The sequence below is a fragment of the Schistocerca piceifrons genome, chromosome 11, assembly GCF_021461385.2.
Source record: "Schistocerca piceifrons isolate TAMUIC-IGC-003096 chromosome 11, iqSchPice1.1, whole genome shotgun sequence".
Classification (NCBI taxonomy): Eukaryota; Metazoa; Arthropoda; class Insecta; order Orthoptera; family Acrididae; genus Schistocerca; species Schistocerca piceifrons.
In genome coordinates, this window is record NC_060148.1 from 64,386,837 (window position 1) to 64,406,903 (window position 20,067).

The 20,067-nt window shown below is 43.0% G+C and overlaps 1 protein-coding gene and 1 non-coding gene across 2 annotated transcripts in view; one reads left to right on the forward strand and one right to left on the reverse strand.

The window, feature by feature from the left end:
* LOC124719697 (exosome component 10) overlaps positions 1–20,067 on the forward strand; it is a 152,367-nt gene that overhangs the window by 52,371 nt on the left and 79,929 nt on the right. The window contains exons 5-7 of the mRNA XM_047244904.1: positions 5,240–5,436; positions 10,716–10,905; positions 13,990–14,133. Of these exons, the coding sequence (XP_047100860.1) occupies positions 5,240–5,436; positions 10,716–10,905; positions 13,990–14,133 (531 nt within the window). The remainder of the gene's footprint in view (positions 1–5,239; positions 5,437–10,715; positions 10,906–13,989; positions 14,134–20,067) is intronic.
* Trnat-ugu lies at positions 11,241–11,314 on the reverse strand. Its single transcript has one exon. It is a non-coding gene; the product is annotated as a tRNA-Thr (tRNA).

Consider the following 20,067-nt stretch of genomic DNA (forward strand, 5'->3'; position numbering starts at 1 on the left):
CAGTTGATGCAAAAGTTCGTGAAAATTGACGTTTCTCAATGTCGGAGTTGTCTACTGGTTTTCCACAGATTTCTAAGACTCTCTTGTACGAGATAGTGACAGCAAGATTGGGTTACCGTAAGTTCTGTGCACGATGGGTGCCCAAAATTCTTACCGACCACCACAAAACTCAAAGAATGGCCTCTGCATTAGACTTTCTGTCACGTTATGAGGACGAAGGAGAACCATTGTTAAACAGAATCGTGACCGGTGACGAAACCTGGATTAAGTACGTGAACCCTGAGACAAAAGAACAATCAAAGATGTGGGCACATCCAAATTCGCCTACCAAACCAAGAAAAGCCTCGCACGATTTTTCTGCCAGAAAACTGATGGCAACGGTGTTTTGGGATGCCAAAGGGGTGTTGTCGGTTGAATTCATGGAACGTGGTACGACCATTAATCAACGCGTGTACTGTGAAACAATAAAAAAGTTACGACGGGCTATACAGAACAAACGCCGTGGTATGCTGACTTCCGGTATCGTTTTTTTGCACGATAACGCCCGTCCTCACTCTGCTCGCAGAACAACGGCCCTTCTTGAGTCCTTCAAGTGGGACGTTATCAACCATCCACCTTACAGCCCAGACCTGGCGCCAAGTGATTATCACCTCTTCATGCATTTGAAGAAATGGCTCGGGTCACAGCGGTTTGATGACAACGAAGAGCTCAAAGATGCGGTCACAGGCTGGCTCCAGGCACAAGCAGGTGATTTTTATGCAGAAGGAATTTCAAAGCTTGTGAAGAGATACGATAAGTGCCTCAATCGCTATGGAGACTATGTAGAAAAATAGTGCAAAGATGTAGTTGTAAGATGTATATATTAAAATATTTTTATTTAACTTGGTGTATTTTTTTAAATCAACCAGAGGTTACTTTCTGAACGGCCCTCGTATGTGAAAGTTTTGTTTTTCTAGTAGCAACATTATGTATATTAATTTAAGCCATTAACTTTTCTTATTTGTGTGTTCGTACTACTTAAGAGTGATCTTGCTGTTGGCTGACTACATCAGTGTCCTATGCTGTCATCAGCTGGCGAGATCACATGACATGAGCTGTGACTGGCTTACAAAAGCGCGTCGCAGTCTCGATTTCTATGCTTCGGAAAGTAACATGCCGTGTTTGGTGGAATTCGAATATATACCTTCGTAACATGAAAATATGCAGTGCACATGTTGCTGCAAATCAAAGATATTTCCAAAACGTGTTTTTTCCCAAGTTTCGTTTTCTAAGGTGCCGTGAAATTCTACGTCGGTGTATAAAACCATAAACGTTCAAAGGATTGATAAGTTTTACAGTGCCGAGGAAACGTATACTGTCACTTAACACGGAAAAAGTGTATTTTCACCGGGGAGAAAGTGTATTTTCAACTGGGAAACGCGGGAAAAGCCCGGGAATTTTTTTTCCTTGTCCATGTATACACCCTGTAACTGCCATCTGGTTTCTGCACAAATTGTAAATAGCCTTTTGCTCCATGTATTTGACCCCTGCCACTTTCAGAATTTGGAAGAGAGTGTTCCAGTCAACATTGTCAAAAGCTTTCTCTAAGTCTACAAATGCTAGAAACATAGGTTTGCCTTTCCTTTATCTATCTTCTATAATCTATCTTGTGTACATTATGATCATATTCATTGTCACTACTCTGGCTAGAGTTGTGATTTGACAGTTTGTGCAGGCTGCAGACCACGGCGTAACACATGCTGTGAGAAACCGACCACACGATAAAATTTACTGACACGGAAGTTCTCATTGTGGAGAAGAGCTACCACACCCGCTTGTTCACAGAACCTATTGAAATCGACAAACATGACAATAGCTTCAACAAGTTTATCAGTTGAAGACATGAAGTCTGTAAATGAGTCCGCAATCATTTTATTTTTGGCACTTTTGTTTTCACAAGCTGTCTTGATCACACAGATTTCTTTATACTTTATTACCGGTTTCAGCTTACCGCCATCTGTTGTAAATATAAATAATGTGTAAGCGAATAGGTTCAGTTAGTTAAGACTAAATCTATACAGTATTAATGACGCATGAAATGTAAAAATATAAAATATTTATAGCCATGGATAGCAGCCATACATACCATCAAGTTAAACATGTTGAGTACATGGTATGTGCTGATAATACTCAGATTGCATCAGGTATTTATACAAAAACCTAATTCCAGCAGAGGGCACTTCAGTTAGAGTACATAGTAAACCAGTGTCGCCAATATAAAGACTAAAATGCTGTATGCACTGTTTTCAGTTAAAATTTTTCTTTGTTTAAATGAGTGTCTGACAAATCCATAAAAAGCACAAATATTTTACAATATGGGCCTTAGCCTGGTTAGGTAACATACAACCTTTTATGAGTGCCAGTATAAAAAGTATAAAATAAAAAAATCACAAAATCTTCTATTCTAAGATATCACTTAACAGTGAACGTAATCATAACACAATTAATAAAGTAGTGCCCCTTAATTAAAAATAGAAAATCTATATTGATATTCACTGCTCACTGCTAGCACATTGTGCACAAATTAATAAGAGAGAAAAGCTAAGTGCATTGTATGTGATAGAGGGGGATGACGAAAAATAGACAGGTCGGAAAACAAAAAAATTAGGAAACTAGTGGACTGAAGGAAGGAATAGTTACTGTGAAGAAATTAATGGCCAGGTGGAGAACCAAGGACACATTTTAGTGCCAGTTCACACCTGCAGAGTTCTAAGAAACCGATCTTGTGGGAAGAATCCAGATGGCACGGGTTGTGGAATAGGCACCGAGGTCACAACTCTTGTGTTGTAGGCATGCATTGCAACAGGATATTGTGTGTTGCCAGGATACACACTCTGCGTATGCCTGTTCATCCTAACTGATAACTTGGTGGTAGTCATGCAGATGCAAAAGGCCGAACAGTGTTTATATAACAGATGGTACACAACATGTGTCATTTCACAAGTAGCTCTCCCTTTGATAGTATATGTTTTGCCAATTACAGGACTGGTATAGATGGTGGTAGGAGGGTGCATAGGGCAAGTCTTGCAGCGGGGGTGGTCACAGGTTTAGGAGCCATAGTGTTGGGAGATAGGTGCAGAAGGGATATAGGGTCTTGAAATATGATATCCCGGCTGAGACACAAAGTTGAAATATGCTCACTATTTTTTATTTACTTAAATTTGGCATATCTCGTGACAGTACCTTATCCGTTAGATGTTTACAAGGCGATATTGGTCTTGGCTTCAGTTGTCTAGTGGAAGTATGATTCCACAATGCATCTTTGTCGGCTGCAGAAATGACCTGGTTCAATGTGTTTGTCTCATTTTTGGTGCTTCAAATACCATTTCTTCGAATGTAGTTTCTTCTTATAGTTTATATAAAAAAATAGTAACATAATTCAAAATTATTTATGACGGCGACCTGCACATTGTTCTACCGTCAACACACACCAAGAGTTAACTGCCGACTGACTATAGTCAAAGACGACTCCAGCGTCAAAGACATTTTACACAACACACAAGCTTCCACTTGTAATCAGTCTCTTTGCTATTCTTCGACACATTTACTAATAGTAATCAATATGCTTTCACTCTCAAAAATATAATATAATAAGGCAAATTACAATAAAAAAAATTCTGACAAAAAAAATATAAGAAAACATTTACAGTTTGGTATCGACAAATCCGGTAAAAAATAACCCATCTCCCAGATCCATTACAGTCTGACAAGGATATTGCGGAGATTGGGAGGGCGACAGAAGGCTATTCTAGGTGCGGTGGGCAAAATCTCAGACAAATAGAACGGATCACATTTCAGGGCACGATGTTAGGAAGTTACGGCCTTGTCGAAGTAGCTGATTAATACATTTGAGGCCAGGATAATACTGAGTGACAAGTGATGTACTCTTTAAGTTCTTTGTTGGAGGGATCATCAGCACCAAGATTGGATGTGATGGCCCAGCAAATCTGCTTTTGAACTAGGCTGATGGGGTAATTATGCCCAGTGAAGGCCCAGGTGAGAATAGTGGTAAACTGCTGTGAAGAGTGTGCATCTGAACAAGATGTGTTTGTCTCGAATGCCGAGGCTGTATGGGAGGGAACGTTTGACACGGAAAAGATGGCATCAGTAAAAATGTAAGTTCTGTTGTTTATTAGTAGGTATAATGTGGACGGAAGTGTGTAACTGGCATTCAGTGAGGATGAGATCAACATCAAGGAAAGTGTCATGGGATTTAAGACCATGTGAAATGTAATTGGGAGAAGGTATTTAGAGATTACAGAAATTTTAACAGGTCAGCCTCACCATGAATCTGTACAGCAAAGATGTCATCAATATATCTAAACCAAACCAGGGGCTGAAGGCTTACAGATCCCAGGAAAGCCCTCTCCAAGTGACCCATGAAAAGATTTGCATAGGAAAGAGCCATTCTGGTTCCCATGGCCATACCCTCTGATCTGTTTGTATGTCTGCTCCTCAGAGGTGAAGTAGTTGTTGGTAAGTATAAAGTTGAGTAAGGTGAGTAGCAAGGATGTCATATATTTGAAATCAGGTGGGCACTGATTGAGGAAATGTTCAGCTGCACACTTACCGTGTATGCGGAGGATACTGGTGTAGGAGGAGGTGGTGACAAGCAAGGTGTGTGGTGGGAGTGGGACTGACACAGATTTCAGAGGATGTAGAAAATGATTGGTGCCTTTAATATAGGAAGGATGTCTTTGTACTATGGGTTACAGGTGTTGATCAACTAAGGCAGACATACATTTGGTGAGTGCTTTAAGGCAGAAGCTGTGGGACGGCCAGGACGATTGGAATTGTGGATCTTAGGAAGAAGGTAAAAGGTGGAGGTGTGTGGTTTGTGTGGGGTAAGAAGTTCTATGAACTGAGGTGTTAGTCCGTGTGAAGGGCCTGAAGTTTTAAGGAGGGACTGTAGGTCAGTTTGAATCACTGGGATGGGATCCCGATGGCAGATGCTTTATGTAGAGGTGTCAGACAGCTGGTGCAGACATTCACTTACATACTCCCGTCGATCGAGTACCACAGTGGCAGATTCATTCCTGTCGATAAATACGGGTCGGCTGTTATTATTCCGTGCCGGATGTATCTCGACCGTTGTTCGACAGAGAGGGATAATGAGAGGTGTGTGCTATCCGTGTCGTGTGCTGCGGTGCACGCGCCACCCCCGTCCACTCTCACGCTGTGTCTCCTCTCTCGATTGCAGGCCAGCCCAGTGGCTACAGTGGTGGGCTCCGGGCAGACGGTGCGTCTGCTCACTGCGCGCAACATCGAGCGGCCGCAGGCCAAGTTCAAGGACAAGGTGGACAACTCGCCCGGCCCGTTTCAGCCGATCCTCAAATACAAGCCGAATGCGATAACGCCGTTCGCCATCACGCTGGAGGTCACCGACGAGGGTGAGAGGTGAGTGCGGTAGGGGCCACTCTGTGTCTCTTATATATAGGGAAACATTCCAAGTGGGAAAAATATATCTAAAAACAAAGATGATGTAACTTACCAAACGAAAGCGTTGGTATGTTGATAGAGACACTAACAAACACAAACACACACACACAAAATTCAAGCTTTCGCAACCAACAGTTGCTTCATCTGGAAAGAGGGAAGGAGAGGGAAAGACGAAAGGATATGGGTTTTGAGGGAGAGAGTAAGGAGTCATTCCAATCCTGGGAGTGGAAAGACTTACCTTAGGGGGAAAAAAGGACAGGTATACACTCTCTGTCAAGATACCAATGTTTTTTTTTGGTAAGTTACATCATCCTTGAGGGAAACATTCCACATGGGAAAAATATATCTAACAACAATGATGATGTAACTTACCAAACGAAAGCGTTGGTATGTTGATAGACACACAAACACACACACAAAATTCAAGCTTTCACAACCCACGGTTGCTTCATCAGGAAAGAGGGAAGGAGAGGGAAAGACGAAAGGATGTGGATTTTAAGGGAGAGGGTAAGGAATCATTCCAATCCCGGGAGCGGAAAGACTTACCTTGGGCGGAAAAGGACAGATATACACTCGCACACACACACATATCCATCCGCACATACACAGCAGTTACCAAACAGTTGTCACACAACTGCCATCAATATCTGTGCTGTTGCTCCGTCATATTGAAACCAACTGTCGGCAGAAAAATGGGGTAGTTGGTGCGCAACAAAATTTCCATCGTGGCAACATACTGAACAGATGAGTTGTTCCCATGTCACTGTTCACCCATCATCATTTTCATAAAAGTAGGTGCCTGTAACGCCACTCGATGACATGACTCACTGTACAGTAACCTTGCTGCTGTGCAATTGACGCTCTTGTAGCTGACATGGATTTTTCTGTGACCAACAACGAAAATTCTGTCTACTGACAAAACCACTCAGGTGAAAGTGAGATTCATCTGACATCCACTTGTCGTTACTGAAATTGTGAATTATACTTTCGCTAACAAATGTGTAGCATATTGTCTTCGCATTAGCAGATTGTTAAGTTGAAGTTGCTGAATGATCTGTGGCTTGTACAGATGGAACTTTAAGGGGGGTAGGATGTCAAACGGGCCGACATGGAGCAGGAGAGGCACCACAGGACATTTTAATTTCCACTGTCTATACTTTTACAAGTAAATTTATAAAACTTTGTCAGCATGACCAGGAAGGATTGAGGATTCGCACTCGTAGCAGCCGAAGTTCAAAAACATAACAAAATAATTTTTTTTACATGTGAAATTTCATCATTTTTTCACTTACTATTGGCTGCATTTGTTGCTATAGGTACACTTTTCTTCATAAGTAAGAGAGACTGTTCGATGAATTTTGCACAGCACACAAACCACACTTACAGGTGTCTTAAACTCTAGAATCTATTTAATTTATGAAAAAATGAATGAACTGTTACGTTTTAAACTTTATGTTTAGAAAAAAAAAATCAAATTTTGTAGTTAATTATCTCAATTTTTACCACAGTTTTTTATAGATTTGGAAAATTCTAGAGTTTCATACATCTGTAAGTATGGTTTGTATGCTGCGCAAAATTCATCAAAGAATCTCTCTTACTTGTGAAGAAAAAGGTACCTATAGCAACAAATGCAGCCGACAGTAAGTGAAAAAATGATTAAATTTCATATCTAAAAAAAATTATTTTGTTATGTTTTCGCACTTCCACTGCTGTGAGTGTGAATTCTGAATCCTTCCTGGTCATGCTGACAAAGTTTTATGAATTTATCTGTAAAAGTATAGACAGTAGAAAATAAAATGTCCTGTTGTGCCTCTCCTGCTCCAAGTCAGCCCGTTTGACGTCCTGATACCCTTAAATCCACTTTCAGTACTCGTCAAACTCTCAAGCGATACAACTGATGAACAGAACGCTGCGGGGTTTGTAGTTAAACAGTTCACACAGCCCCATACAGGTACTTTGGATTCTCTCTGCACATTGGGTCTTCAGTACTGAACACATCGCTTCAAAATTGCAGGGTCAGGCATCAGTTGCATGTGCTCAGGGAACACGACCGTTCCGTCCAGCATCGAAATGACGCCGAAATTGTCGATTTGCATCCTCTACACTTCCATTCTTGTTATAGGCTTTTACCACAAAGACAGTGTGCATGCCATTCTGTTGCTCCACATTTAGTGTTTACTAAATGGCAAGATAGTGTGAGCAGCATTCTACACTCCTGGAAATTGAAATAAGAACACCGTGAATTCATTAATTCATTGTCCCAGGAAGGGGAAACTTTATTGACACATTCCTGGGGTCAGATACATCACATGATCACACTGACAGAACCACAGGCACATAGACACAGGCAACAGAGCATGCACAATGTCGGCACTAGTACAGTGTATATCCACCTTTCGCAGCAATGCAGGCTGCTATTCTCCCATGGAGACGATCGTAGAGATGCTGGATGTAGTCCTGTGGAATGGCTTGCCATGCCATTTCCACCTGGCGCCTCAGTTGGACCAGCGTTCGTGCTGGACGTGCAGACCGCGTGAGACGATGCTTCATCCAGTCCCAAACATGCTCAATGGGGGACAGATCCGGAAATCTTGCTGGCCAGGGTAGTTGACTTACACCTTCTAGAGCACGTTGGGTGGCACAGGATACATGCGGACGTGCATTGTCCTGTTGGAACAGCAAGTTCCCTTGCCGGTCTAGGAATGGTAGAACGATGGGTTCGATGACGGTTTGGATGTACCGTGCACTATTCAGTGTCCCCTCGACGATCACCAGTGGTGTCCGGCCAGTGTAGGAGATCGCTCCCCACACCATGATGCCGGGTGTTGGCCCTGTGTGCCTCGGTCGTGTGCAGTCCTGATTGTGGCGCTCACCTGCACGGCGCCAAACACGCATACGACCATCATTGGCACCAAGGCAGAAGCGACTCTCATCGCTGAAGACGACACGTCTCCATTCGTCCCTCCATTCACGCCTGTCGCGACACCACTGGAGGCGGGCTGCACGATGTTGGGGCGTGAGCGGAAGACGGCCTAACGGTGTGCGGGACCGTAGCCCAGCTTCATGGAGACGGTTGCGAATGGTTCTCGCCGATACCCCAGGAGCAACAGTGTCCCTAATTTGCTGGGAAGTGGCGGTGCGGTCCCCTACGGCACTGCGTAGGATCCTACGGTCTTGGCGTGCATCCGTGCGTCGCTGCGGTCCGGTCCCAGGTCGACGGGCACGTGCACCTTCCGCCGACCACTGGCGACAACATCGATGTACTGTGGAGACCTCACGCCCCACGTGTTGAGCAATTCGGCGGTACGTCCACCCGGCCTCCCGCATGCCCACTATACGCCCTCGCTCAAAGTCCATCAACTGCACATACGGTTCACGTCCACACTGTCGCGGCATGCTACCAGTGTTAAAGACTGCGATGGAGCTCCGTATGCCACGGCAAACTGGCTGACACTGACGGCGGTGGTGCACAAATGCTGTGCAGCTAACGCCGTTCGACGGCCAACACCGCTGTTCCGGGTGTGTCCGCTGTGCCGTGCGTGTGATCATTGCTTGTACAGCCCTCTCGCAGTGTCCCGAGGAAGTATGGTGGGTCTGACACACCGGTGTCAATGTGTTCTTTTTTCCATTTCCATGAGTGTATATCTCATTCAGCACCACCTATCTCGATTGTTGCCACTACATGTTCCAAAATTTTCTGTGCTTTTGAGTCAACCCATCTTTATTTATCATGTCTGAAGGAAGTTACATATGGATACACAAGTTAACTGAGAACAACACACAAGTGTTACAAATATTAAACAGCTACTTAACAGACATCAGCAGCATCGAGTACACTGACGACAGCTTTTGCAGAGCCTTCACGGTGCAGTAGGCCGGGTGTCAGCAGCTCTGCTGAGATATGTACTGCAGCAGAGTGGAGGATTTGTCCTGGGAAAAGTCCCCTACACTGTGGCAGAGCCACTTCTGTGGAGTATCCTTTCTTCCAGGAGTGCTCGTCTGGCTACATACATCAGAGAGCTACTGTTGAGTTTGGAAAGTAGGAGGTGAGGTACTGCTCTGTAGGCAGGTCGGACGGGTCATGCCCTCGTATGTCGGTTGGTAAGAGGCGACGATTGGGGTCGGCGTTCTGACCCCACACATAGTTTCATATTTGTTATTGTTTGTTGTTGTTGTGGTCTTCAGTCCTGAGACTGGTTTGATGCAGCTCTCCGTGTTAATCTATCCTGTGCAAGCTTCTTCATCTCCCAGTACGTAATGCAGCCTACATCCTTCTGAATCTGCTTGGTGTATTCATCTCTTGGTCTCCCTCTACGACTTTTACCCTCCACGCTGCCCTCCAATGCTGAATTTGTGATCCCTTGATGCCTCAGAACATGTCCTACCAACCTGTCCCTTCTTCTTGTCAAGTTGTGCCACAAACTCCTCTTCTCCCCTATTCTATTCAATACCTCCTCATTAGTTATGTGATCTACCCATCTAATCTTCAGCATTCTTCTGCAGCACCACATTTTGAAAGCTTCTATTCTCTTCTTGTCCAAACTATTTATTGTCCACATTTCACTTCCATACATGGCTACACTCCATACAAATACTTTCAGAAACGACTTCCTGACACTTAAATCTATACTCGATGTTAACAAATTTCTCTTCTTCAAGAATGCTTTCCTTGCCATTGCCAGTCTACATTTTATATCCTCTCTACTACGACCATTGTCAGTTATTTTGCTCCCCAAATAACAAAACTCCTTTGCTACTTTAAGCGTCTCATTTCCTAATCTAATTCCCGCAGCTTCACCTGATTTAATTTGACTACATTCCATTATCCTCGTTTTGCTTTTGTTGATGTTCATCTTACATCCTCTTGCGCCCTAAAACCAAAACATCTTACATCCTCCTTTCAAGACACTGTCCATTCCGTTCAACTGCTCTTCCAAGTCCTTTGCTGTCTCTGACAGAATTACAATGTCATCGCCGAACCTCAAAGTTTTTATTTCTTCTCCATGGATTTTAGTACCTATTCCGAAATTTTCTTTTGTTTCCTTTACTGCTTGCTCAATATACAGATTGAATAGCATCGGGAAGAGGTTACAACCCTGTCTCACTCCCTTGCGAACCACTGCTTCCCTTTCATGCCCCTCGACTCTTATAAGTGTTTCATATTTGGCAGGCAGTTTGTAAGTCTTTGGCATTCAGTGCTTTCACGCAATAATTGGTGGCGGTGACTCGTGCCACAGATTCTGTCACCCGTACGAGTACGAGCTGGACCGCCTGCGTGTGCCGCCCCAGCAGCTGGAGCGTGTCCCCGCCCCCCGGAAGCCCCTCCCCGTGGACGAGACGCCGCTCGTCGTGGTGGAGCGCCCGGAGGATGTGCACATCATGCTCGAGGACCTGCGCCGCTACACCGAAGTCGCCGTTGACCTTGAGGTACAGTAAGCTTTTTGTAAAAACTAGTCTGCATGTTAGAAAACTGAATATATAGATTTTAGAAACTTTCTCCTCATGTAACTTGTACTTTAGGTGTCATATTAAAGTAATTGCTCATAAATGAATCGAGAAGTAAACATATTAAACAGTTCAGGATTGTGTAATTAATAATAGAAATTGTAAATGTGCAAATATTTTGTAATTTAAAATGTTTATAAAAAAATAATTTTAATCAGATCGTTTGATGCAACAACAATGAAAATTTTACAATGAAATGAACACCCTTAACTGCTTACAGGCGTTGACATACGTCAGTGGGGACAGATGAAAATGTGTGCCCCGACCGGGACTCGAACCCGGGATCTCCTGCTTACATGGCAGACGCCCTATCCATCTGAGCCACCGAGGACACAGAGGATAGCACGACTGCAGGGATTTATCTCTGGCACGCCTCTCGCAAAACCCACATTCTCAGCATATTGTCCCGCACTACATTCGTAGTGCCCCCGCTCATTATACTCATTACTCGTGCCGCGTTGCCGATTCCCGTAAGAGTTCGGGCACTGTTTGTGCATTCGCACAGAAGAAGGTGGTCAAGTGGCCGGTAAGCCTTAAGTATATATATACCAAGATGGTATCTGTTCTTTCGGACATGTCTGAAAGAACAGATACCATCTTGGTATATATAATGAAAATTTTGTCTGATGTAGTTGGGAGCTTGAGGACGTAGCGTGATTTTTTGTTTTTGAACTGTGTATCTACCATAAAATTGGCGAGAGGTAGAAGTGGACTGTGCAGCGGTCTCGGGTACTGTAGCTGTTGAAGACCGAAGATCAAGATCGAAAATTTACGCAGCAAAAACCCTACAGAAATTGACACTGTATCATGTGAAGTTTGTGGCTGAGTTTACAGTAAACTATAGTATAGTTTCATACTAGGAGAAATCATTTTTGTGATGGTCTTATGAGCATAGATGATGACCTGAGACGCAGAAGGCCAAAAATGTCAACAGATGAATTGAGTGTGAAACTTGGGGCAGATGCTCTTGAAGAAGATCACAGAGCAACTTTTGAGGAACTCTCTCAAGCCATGGGAATTCTCCCCAACAGCAGTATCCCATATCCTGACAGATGATTTGAAGAAAAGAAAAATTTCTGCAAGATGGGCCGCGCACTGTCTAACTGCTAAAGAGAAGCGGAACTACCTGCACACTGCAACCTTGTTCAAACAATGATTTGACTGTGAAGGTTAGTGATTCTTGTGTCGAATTGTCACTATTGATGAAACATGGATTAGAGACTTGAACTGGAGTTGAAATCACAGTTCAATGAGCAGAGAGCTTCAGATTTTCCTCTCCAAAAACATTTTGACGTTCTCAATTGAAATTCAAGCAAATAATGATTTTTTTTGCTCATGATCACCAAGGAATCATCATGACCGATAGAGTGAAAGAAGTGACACAGTGGTGTATTATCATAAATTTGTGTAAAACCTGCACAGAAAAATGCACGAAGCCTGACTTCAATTGCTCGAGGCTGGGCCACTCATTTTCAGTGACAATGTCTGCCCACATATCGGCAATGGCACAGTGCAAGCACTGTGCGAATACGGATTGGAAGCGCTGCAGCATTTGCCGTACAGCCCAGACGTGAGTCCACCAGACTTCAACTTGTCCACAAAGTTAAAAACATATATGCATGGATGTTGTTATCATTCAAACCATGCCACAGATGAACAGAAGCGGTGTCCTGAATGGAATAATAGAGCTGAGATGTTGGGATTCAGTCATAAGAAGCAGGGAAACTATATTGAAGGAATGTAAAGAGATTTTTAAAAATGTGAGAACTATTTATGAAATGTCCCTCAAATAAAATATGACATTTATGTACAAATAGTGTGAATGGTAATATTGTCTTACATGTGAAATTATTGATACCCACAGGTATCTGAGGATTCATAATGTGTGTATTAGGCTTCATACACCACAGTGCTCTTCGCATTGCACTGCTAATTAGGGATTCTTCCTGCTCCTTTCACATCTGAAGAGCAAGAAAAACGACAGCTTTATCACTTCTCTGTGTGCTATAATTAGTCTACTGTAATCCTCACAGTCCCTACAGGAGCGATACGTCGAGGTCTAGTCCTAGATTTGTCAATTAAAGGCACTTCTCGAAACTTTGTAATAACTAGAATGAGATTTTCACTCTGCAGCGGAGTGTGCGCTGATATGAAACTTCCTGGCAGATTAAAACTGTGTGCCCGACTGAGACTCGAACTCGGGACCTTTGCAAGTTTGGAAGGTAGGAGACGAGATACTGGCAGAAGTAAAGCTGTGAGTACCGTGGGTGAGTCGTGCTTCGGTAGCTCAGATGGTAGAGCACTTGCCCGCGAAATGCAAAGGTCCCGAGTTTGTAATAACTAGTTTTTTCTGCTACAGCTTGCATATGTGTTCAAGTGTCTACCAGTTAAGTTTCTTTAGTATCTCTGTGACACTCTCCCATGGGTCAAAAAATGTAAGACCATGAAATCCTCACTCTACAGCAGATTAAAACTGTCTGCCGGGCTGACTTGAACTCGAGACCTTTGCCTTTTGCCGGAAAATGCTCTGCCGATGAGCTACCGGAGCACGACTCACGGCCCGCGAAAGGCAAAGGTTCCGAGTTCGAGGCCCAGTCCCAGTCTGGCACACAGTTTCAATCTGCCACTCTCTGTATACATCCTATTTGGTATGGGTCCCACACGTTTGAGCAGTATTATAGAATGGGTGCCACGAGTGTTTAGTAAGCAGACTGGCTGCATTTCATAGTATTCTGCTGCTGAAACCAAGTTTGCCACCTGCTTTGTGTACATCTGAGCATATGTTAATATTCCATTTCATATCCCCACGTGTTGTTACACGTAGATATGTGTACGAGTTGACTGATTCCAGCTGTGTAATATTATGGTGATTGGGTGGTATATTTTTCATTTTTAACAGTGCACAGATTTAAATTTCTTAACATTAAAGCAAGTTGACAATCTCTGCACCAGTTTGAAACATTAACAAGCTGTGATTTAATATCTTTCTCTCTGTCCTTCCCACAGCACCACTCGTACCGCAGCTACCAGGGCCTGACGTGCCTGATGCAGCTGTCGACACGCGACACGGACTACATTGTCGACACTCTCGCCCTGCGCTCTGACCTGCAGTGCCTCAATGACGTCTTCACTGACCCCAAAGTCGTGAAGGTGAGTGCGGCCGGCACCGTCGTTGCCATCTTACTGTGCCGTAGAGTCTGAGGTAGTGGCACAATTGTACATAGCCTTTTGTGTGGATTGGGGGCTTGACCAACATTCTAAAGAACCTCAATGTCTGGTGGGCCATTTGTGCTTCTAACTTTATACTTTAAAGGTGTCACATAGAATATGTAATAATTTTGCATCTCTCTCCCTCTCCCTCTCCCTCTCCCTCTCCCTCTCCCTCTCCCCTGCCCCCCTTCCCACTCCCCCTTTCATCTCTCTCTGTGACCGTCTGTATGGCCAGGCTAGTCTCAGAAACTGCTGTAGGATGCACAGATTCGCGATGAAAGTTTTTGTACAGGGTTATTACAAATGATTGAAGCGATTTCACACCTCTACAATAACTTTATTATTTGAGATATTTTCACAATGCTTTGCACACACATACAAAAACTCAAAGAGTTTTTTTAGGCATTCACAAATGTTCGATATGTGCCCCTTTAGTGATTCGGCAGACATCAAGCTGATAATCAAGTTCCTCCCACACTCGGCGCAGCATGTCCCCATCGATGAGTTCGAAAGCATCGTTGATATGAGCTCGCAGTTCTGGCACGTTTCTTGGTAGAGGAGGTTTAAACACTGAATCTTTCACATAACCCCACAGAAAGAAATCGCATGGGGTTAAGTCGGGAGAGCGTGGAGGCCGTGACATGAATTGCTGATCGTGATCTCCACCACGACCGATCCATCGGTTTTCCAATCTCCTGTTTAAGAAATGCCGAACATCGTGATGGAAGTGCGGTGGAGCACCATCCTGTTGAAAGCTGAAGTCTGCGCTGTCGGTCTCCAGTTGTGGCATGAGCCAATTTTCCAGCATGTCCAGATACACGTGCCCTGTAACATTTTTTTCGCAGAAGAAAAAGGGGCCGTAAACTTTAAACCGTGAGATTGCACAAAACACGTTAACTTTTGGTGAATTGCGAATTTGCTGCACGAATGCGTGAGGATTCTCTACCGCCCAGATTCGCACATTGTGTCTGTTCACTTCACCATTAAGAAAAAGTGTTGCTTCATCACTGAAAACAAGTTTCGCACTGAATGCATCCTCTTCCAGGAGCTGTTGCAACCGCGCTGAAAATTCAAAGCATTTGACTTTGTCATCGGGTGTCAGGGCTTCTAGCAATTGTAAATGGTAAGGCTTCTGATTTAGCCTTTTCCGTAAGATTTTCCAAACCGTCGGCTGTGGTACGTTTAGCTCCCTGCTTGCTTTATTCGTCGACTTCCGCGGGCTACGCGTGAAACTTACCCGCACGCGTTCAACCGTTTCTTCGCTCACTGCAGGCCGACCAGTTGATTTCCCCTCACAGAGGCATCCAGAAGCTTTAAACTGCGCATACCATCGCCGAATGGAGTTAGCAGTTGGTGGATCTTCATTGAACTTCGTCCTGAAGTGTCGTTGCACTGTTATGCATTTCAAGCATGACATACGCTTTCTCGGCTCCTGTTGCCATTTTGTCTCACTGCGCTCTCGAGTGCTCTGGCGGCAGAAACCTGCAGTGCGGCTTCAGCCGAACAAAACTTTATGAGTTTTTCTACGTATCTGTAGTGTGTCGTGACCATATGTCAATGAATGGAGCTACAGTGAATTTATGAAATCGCTTCAATCATTTGTAATAGCCCTGTATATAATTTATGAATATTTTGTACAAATTGTCTGAATTGTGATGAATTAAAGTTAAATTGTGAAAATGATTCCCTTAGCACCTAGTGAGCAGCTGGCATAACTTGAGAGAGCATGAAGCCCAACCAAATGTGTGTAATGCATAGTGATCAGCAGTAGAGCGTCTGGCTAGAACATTTAAGGTTGTGGGACTGAAACCAAGCAGGGTCACCTTTTTTCACTTTGTCTCTTAACCTAGCATTCACTTCTCAACAAAGTGAAGATTCACCAGAAATGAAATGTGGCTCGAACTCCACGTTAAACCGTGGCACTCCTTTTCTTGGTTGGATAACTGGTTAGGGATATGCAGGTCGCCTAAGTGACATCCAGTTGATTGCAGTTGTTTTGGAACAACCGCACAGTTAAAAACCGTGCGAATCCAGAACCTGTGGTTTTCAATTCTTCATGCATGAAGTAAAACACAGCATGTGATGCAGCTTTGCTTCATTTGTATAAGGCGAAAGATGTTTTGTTTGGACATACTCAAATTGTATAGAAGGCTGGTAAACAAACCTCCACTCGACAGAAAGAGATTTAGGCTTCTGAAAGATCAGAAATATGTGGGCATGATGATCTTGAATGGAATTCAGAAACTTCTTGTGGATGAATACACAAGATTATCAAATTCTTCTACAAATGCTTCAGGGACCCACTTTGAAATATCACAGTTTCAGACTGCCAATTTCTGCTTTGAACAAGGGGCTGTGAGTTACTTAACTTTGAAGTGTTGTAAGAAACATGACCAATAACAAAATGATAACCACCACATCATGTGATGTGAGACTTGCAATTTGAAATACATATTTTTAAACATCAGTTTCCCTAAAATCGTTTCAGAACAACTGCATAATGAAAAAAATGTGATTCCATAATATGAGATGTTTTATTTTTATGCTAAAGTAAAATGTTTCTGAAAAACTGTTGCTGCAACTTTGTTTTGTTTGCATACAGTACATTTTTTTCAGCAGCACAGTAGATAACGCAACTTTTAGCTTACTGCCTCCCTTGAATCAGACCTGCTTGTGGACACAAGTGTTTGCATGGCACGGTGAATAAGTCTGCCATAAAGTGTCTACGACAAAGAATTGTGGCAATGAGTCTCAACAGTGCGTACTAAGCTTCACAAGAGGAGTGCTAAATAAGATGTGCATCATGCATGTTTTTTTCTTATTTTTACATTTATTTGTGTCACTTTTGCTGTGCTCTCATACATATTGAATGATTGAAACGTGCATTGGCCACTATTGAAGCTGCCAGTGGCACAGAAAGGAGTTCAGTATTCAGCAACATAAATTTTTGAACATGTACTCAATAACATAAAGTTGCTGACAAGCAAAGAAGCCAGTGTTAAATCTAACCCAAAATCATTTTTCATTGACAACTCCTTCAATATGTCCAGTACTGGCTGGGTAAGTCTTTCTCCTCTCGTTGGCACATACATGGATACCTTTCTGTTTCTAAAATAAAGCGTGTCTACACAATCATTACTCTGCTGTGAAGTAGACTACAGTACCAGTGTATCTGAACCACTAGTTGTGTGGAGTACCTATCCAAACATAAACAATGCAAGATTCAGCGAAACTGATGCTTTGAAGAGTGAAGATGGATACGATCGTGCGTACTGTGATGGCAGCTGTCATATTCAAATGAAATTCAAGATAAGGAACTCGCAGTTGTAACAGCCAGACTTTATCTATTCTTCGAGACCTTCAGTACAGTGAGAACCACTCAGGTTCAGAGTTTATCATTTCTGGTTCCAGATCAGTGCTGAAATTGTTACGAAATGTACACAGTAGGAGATCCGGCCGTGCAATAGCAAATGACATGATGAACCTGATGTGACATATCGCAAGTAGGAATCAGGAAATTACATTGTGCTGGATGAAACCAAGGTTACTAAATAATAAGGTTGGGCAGTAAGCGCTCTGCTCTACCATTGGCTGGCCTAGTGACGTCAGCGTGGAAGCAAGCGCTCACAAGCAGACGACACGGCATGTGCGTTTACATCAAGTTTTTGGCGGAAGATTTTGTTTATACCAGAATTGAGATGTCTAAACTGCTTTTCTGCTGCTAAAATATTACAGTTAAAACTGATGAGTTGTATTCTTTCGCAGCTTATGCCTCACACATCGGTAAAATATCAGATCACAACCACACTGACACACACATGAAATTCGAAACCTCAGCTCAAATAAATCAGAAACTATTCATTTAATCGCATTGAAATGAATTTACTTAAGAGCTCGAAGTTGCACACACTTGTTTGTAAGAACAGCATTCCTTCTTTCTAAAGCCGCTATAGTATTCATCAAAGTAACTTTATCTGTTTCTCAAAAAAAAAAAAAAAAAAAAAAAAAAAAAGGTCATCTGTACATGTGCTCTTATTATGATGTTTCTTATTTGGTGACAGCTTTTCCAGAGTTTCCAGAGATCTCTTATGTAGTTCTCGTTTCTTATACCGTTTGGTTCTGTCTTCTGCTGCGAGTGACACATTGACAGTCGCACTACTGCATGGCAAAGTGCACGAAGGAACTGCATCTGGCTTGAGCATTCTTTTTCGGGGCAAATTAAGCAATTCAGACTGTAACTCCCTTAAGCAATCTGTTTCTGCGAAATGGCGAGAACATATTCATGCATGTGCAACATTTACACTGTCTTTCTTACAACATTTCGACAACGATAGTTGTTGTAATGTTTCATTAGGCGGGAAACTGTGAAACCTTACGTCAGTTCCCTTTGTGCTCCGGTTGTAGGAAAAACAGCCCGTAACAGCACAGCCTGGAATTTAAATTTAATTTTCTCACTCACTTGTAGATTCTCCAATAAGAATTTCACATGACGAACCATAAATTATAGAGCTGGCGAACACAATGTTGATCCCGCTGTCCACTATCACTAACTACTTCAGTTCCGAATCAAATATCAATTACAGCAAAAACCGTTAACACTCCCGAATTCCGAATGTTTCCGCTGTTGACTGAGTCCCTCAGAAGAAAGAACTCAATCAAAATACCCCTTCAAGCACAAAACAACGGAAGAAAAACAATCACACAAAATTCGAACTGTGTACTGTTTGGCAAAGCTGCTTCCACCGTGACGTCATGCGCACAGCTGAGAAAACACGTTGCTTTCTGCGCATAGCTTTCTGCGCCCCCCTGGATGAAACCACACTGTGGTGTACATGTGTAGTGTAACAGGACGTTGTGCGTCAAGCCCTGTTCCTCTGTATGAAGATTTGTCCCACCAGCTGACGATGCTCGCAACGTTTAAGCTAAGTAGGGGGCTCAAATATCAACAGATTTACAGTGTGTACCGTATGTGTTCCTACACAGAGGACATACAAGATAAGATGTAGCTGCAGTGCATGGAAGCCGGGAGAATGCTGACTACTTGCTGGCCATCTAGTATGCAGTCGATGGACTCGGAAACCGTGTATAGAATAATCAGGATTAGGACATTATTACAGAATCTCTTAGGAGAAAAACATATGATGGTTTTTAATGTAATGCAAGAAAGCTTTTGTATTAATGTTAGATTGGGTGCACTCTCGTTTGAGTTCTCATGACGGAAGGATGTATTAGTGTCATGTTAATGAACTGAATTGTAAATGCAGTTATAAAATAAACATTCGGAACTGGATGGTTGAAAGTGAAAATATGTGTTCAGCCATCATTTGGTAACTTGGTATAAGTTGTTAGTTGGAAAGCTTCAGCAATTTCCTGCAGCAGAGAAGCCGCTTCGGAGAAGTCTGCATGGGAGTGGCCCAACATAGCTGGTCCACAAAATTCTACATGGCAACTGGAATTATGTGCAAGACAGAGTCCTTAAAAAAAGGTAATCCTGTAACAAAACATTGTGAAGCACGGTACCAGATGCAAGTGAAACAGCACCGTGTGATACCCAACTAAACTAAACCAACTAACATGACCAAAGCCCAAATGAATATTTTTTTGCCGTACGAGGCGGTGAAATAGTACACTAGTTAACCAAAGCAGCCATCTATGACAGAGCGAGGGGACACGTGGAATTACCAGTTACACATCTTCTAAATGTTACTAAGTCAACAATCAAGACTGTGGAATGCAGTATGGCAAGAGACCTCCAAATATAAATGTAAAGATTATGCCAAAGTGAACACATTGTCGATTCCTAACTTCTGGCATGATGACTCATGAACTCATTGAGGACCCTCACATTTGACCACAGCCTTTACAAAAAGCATC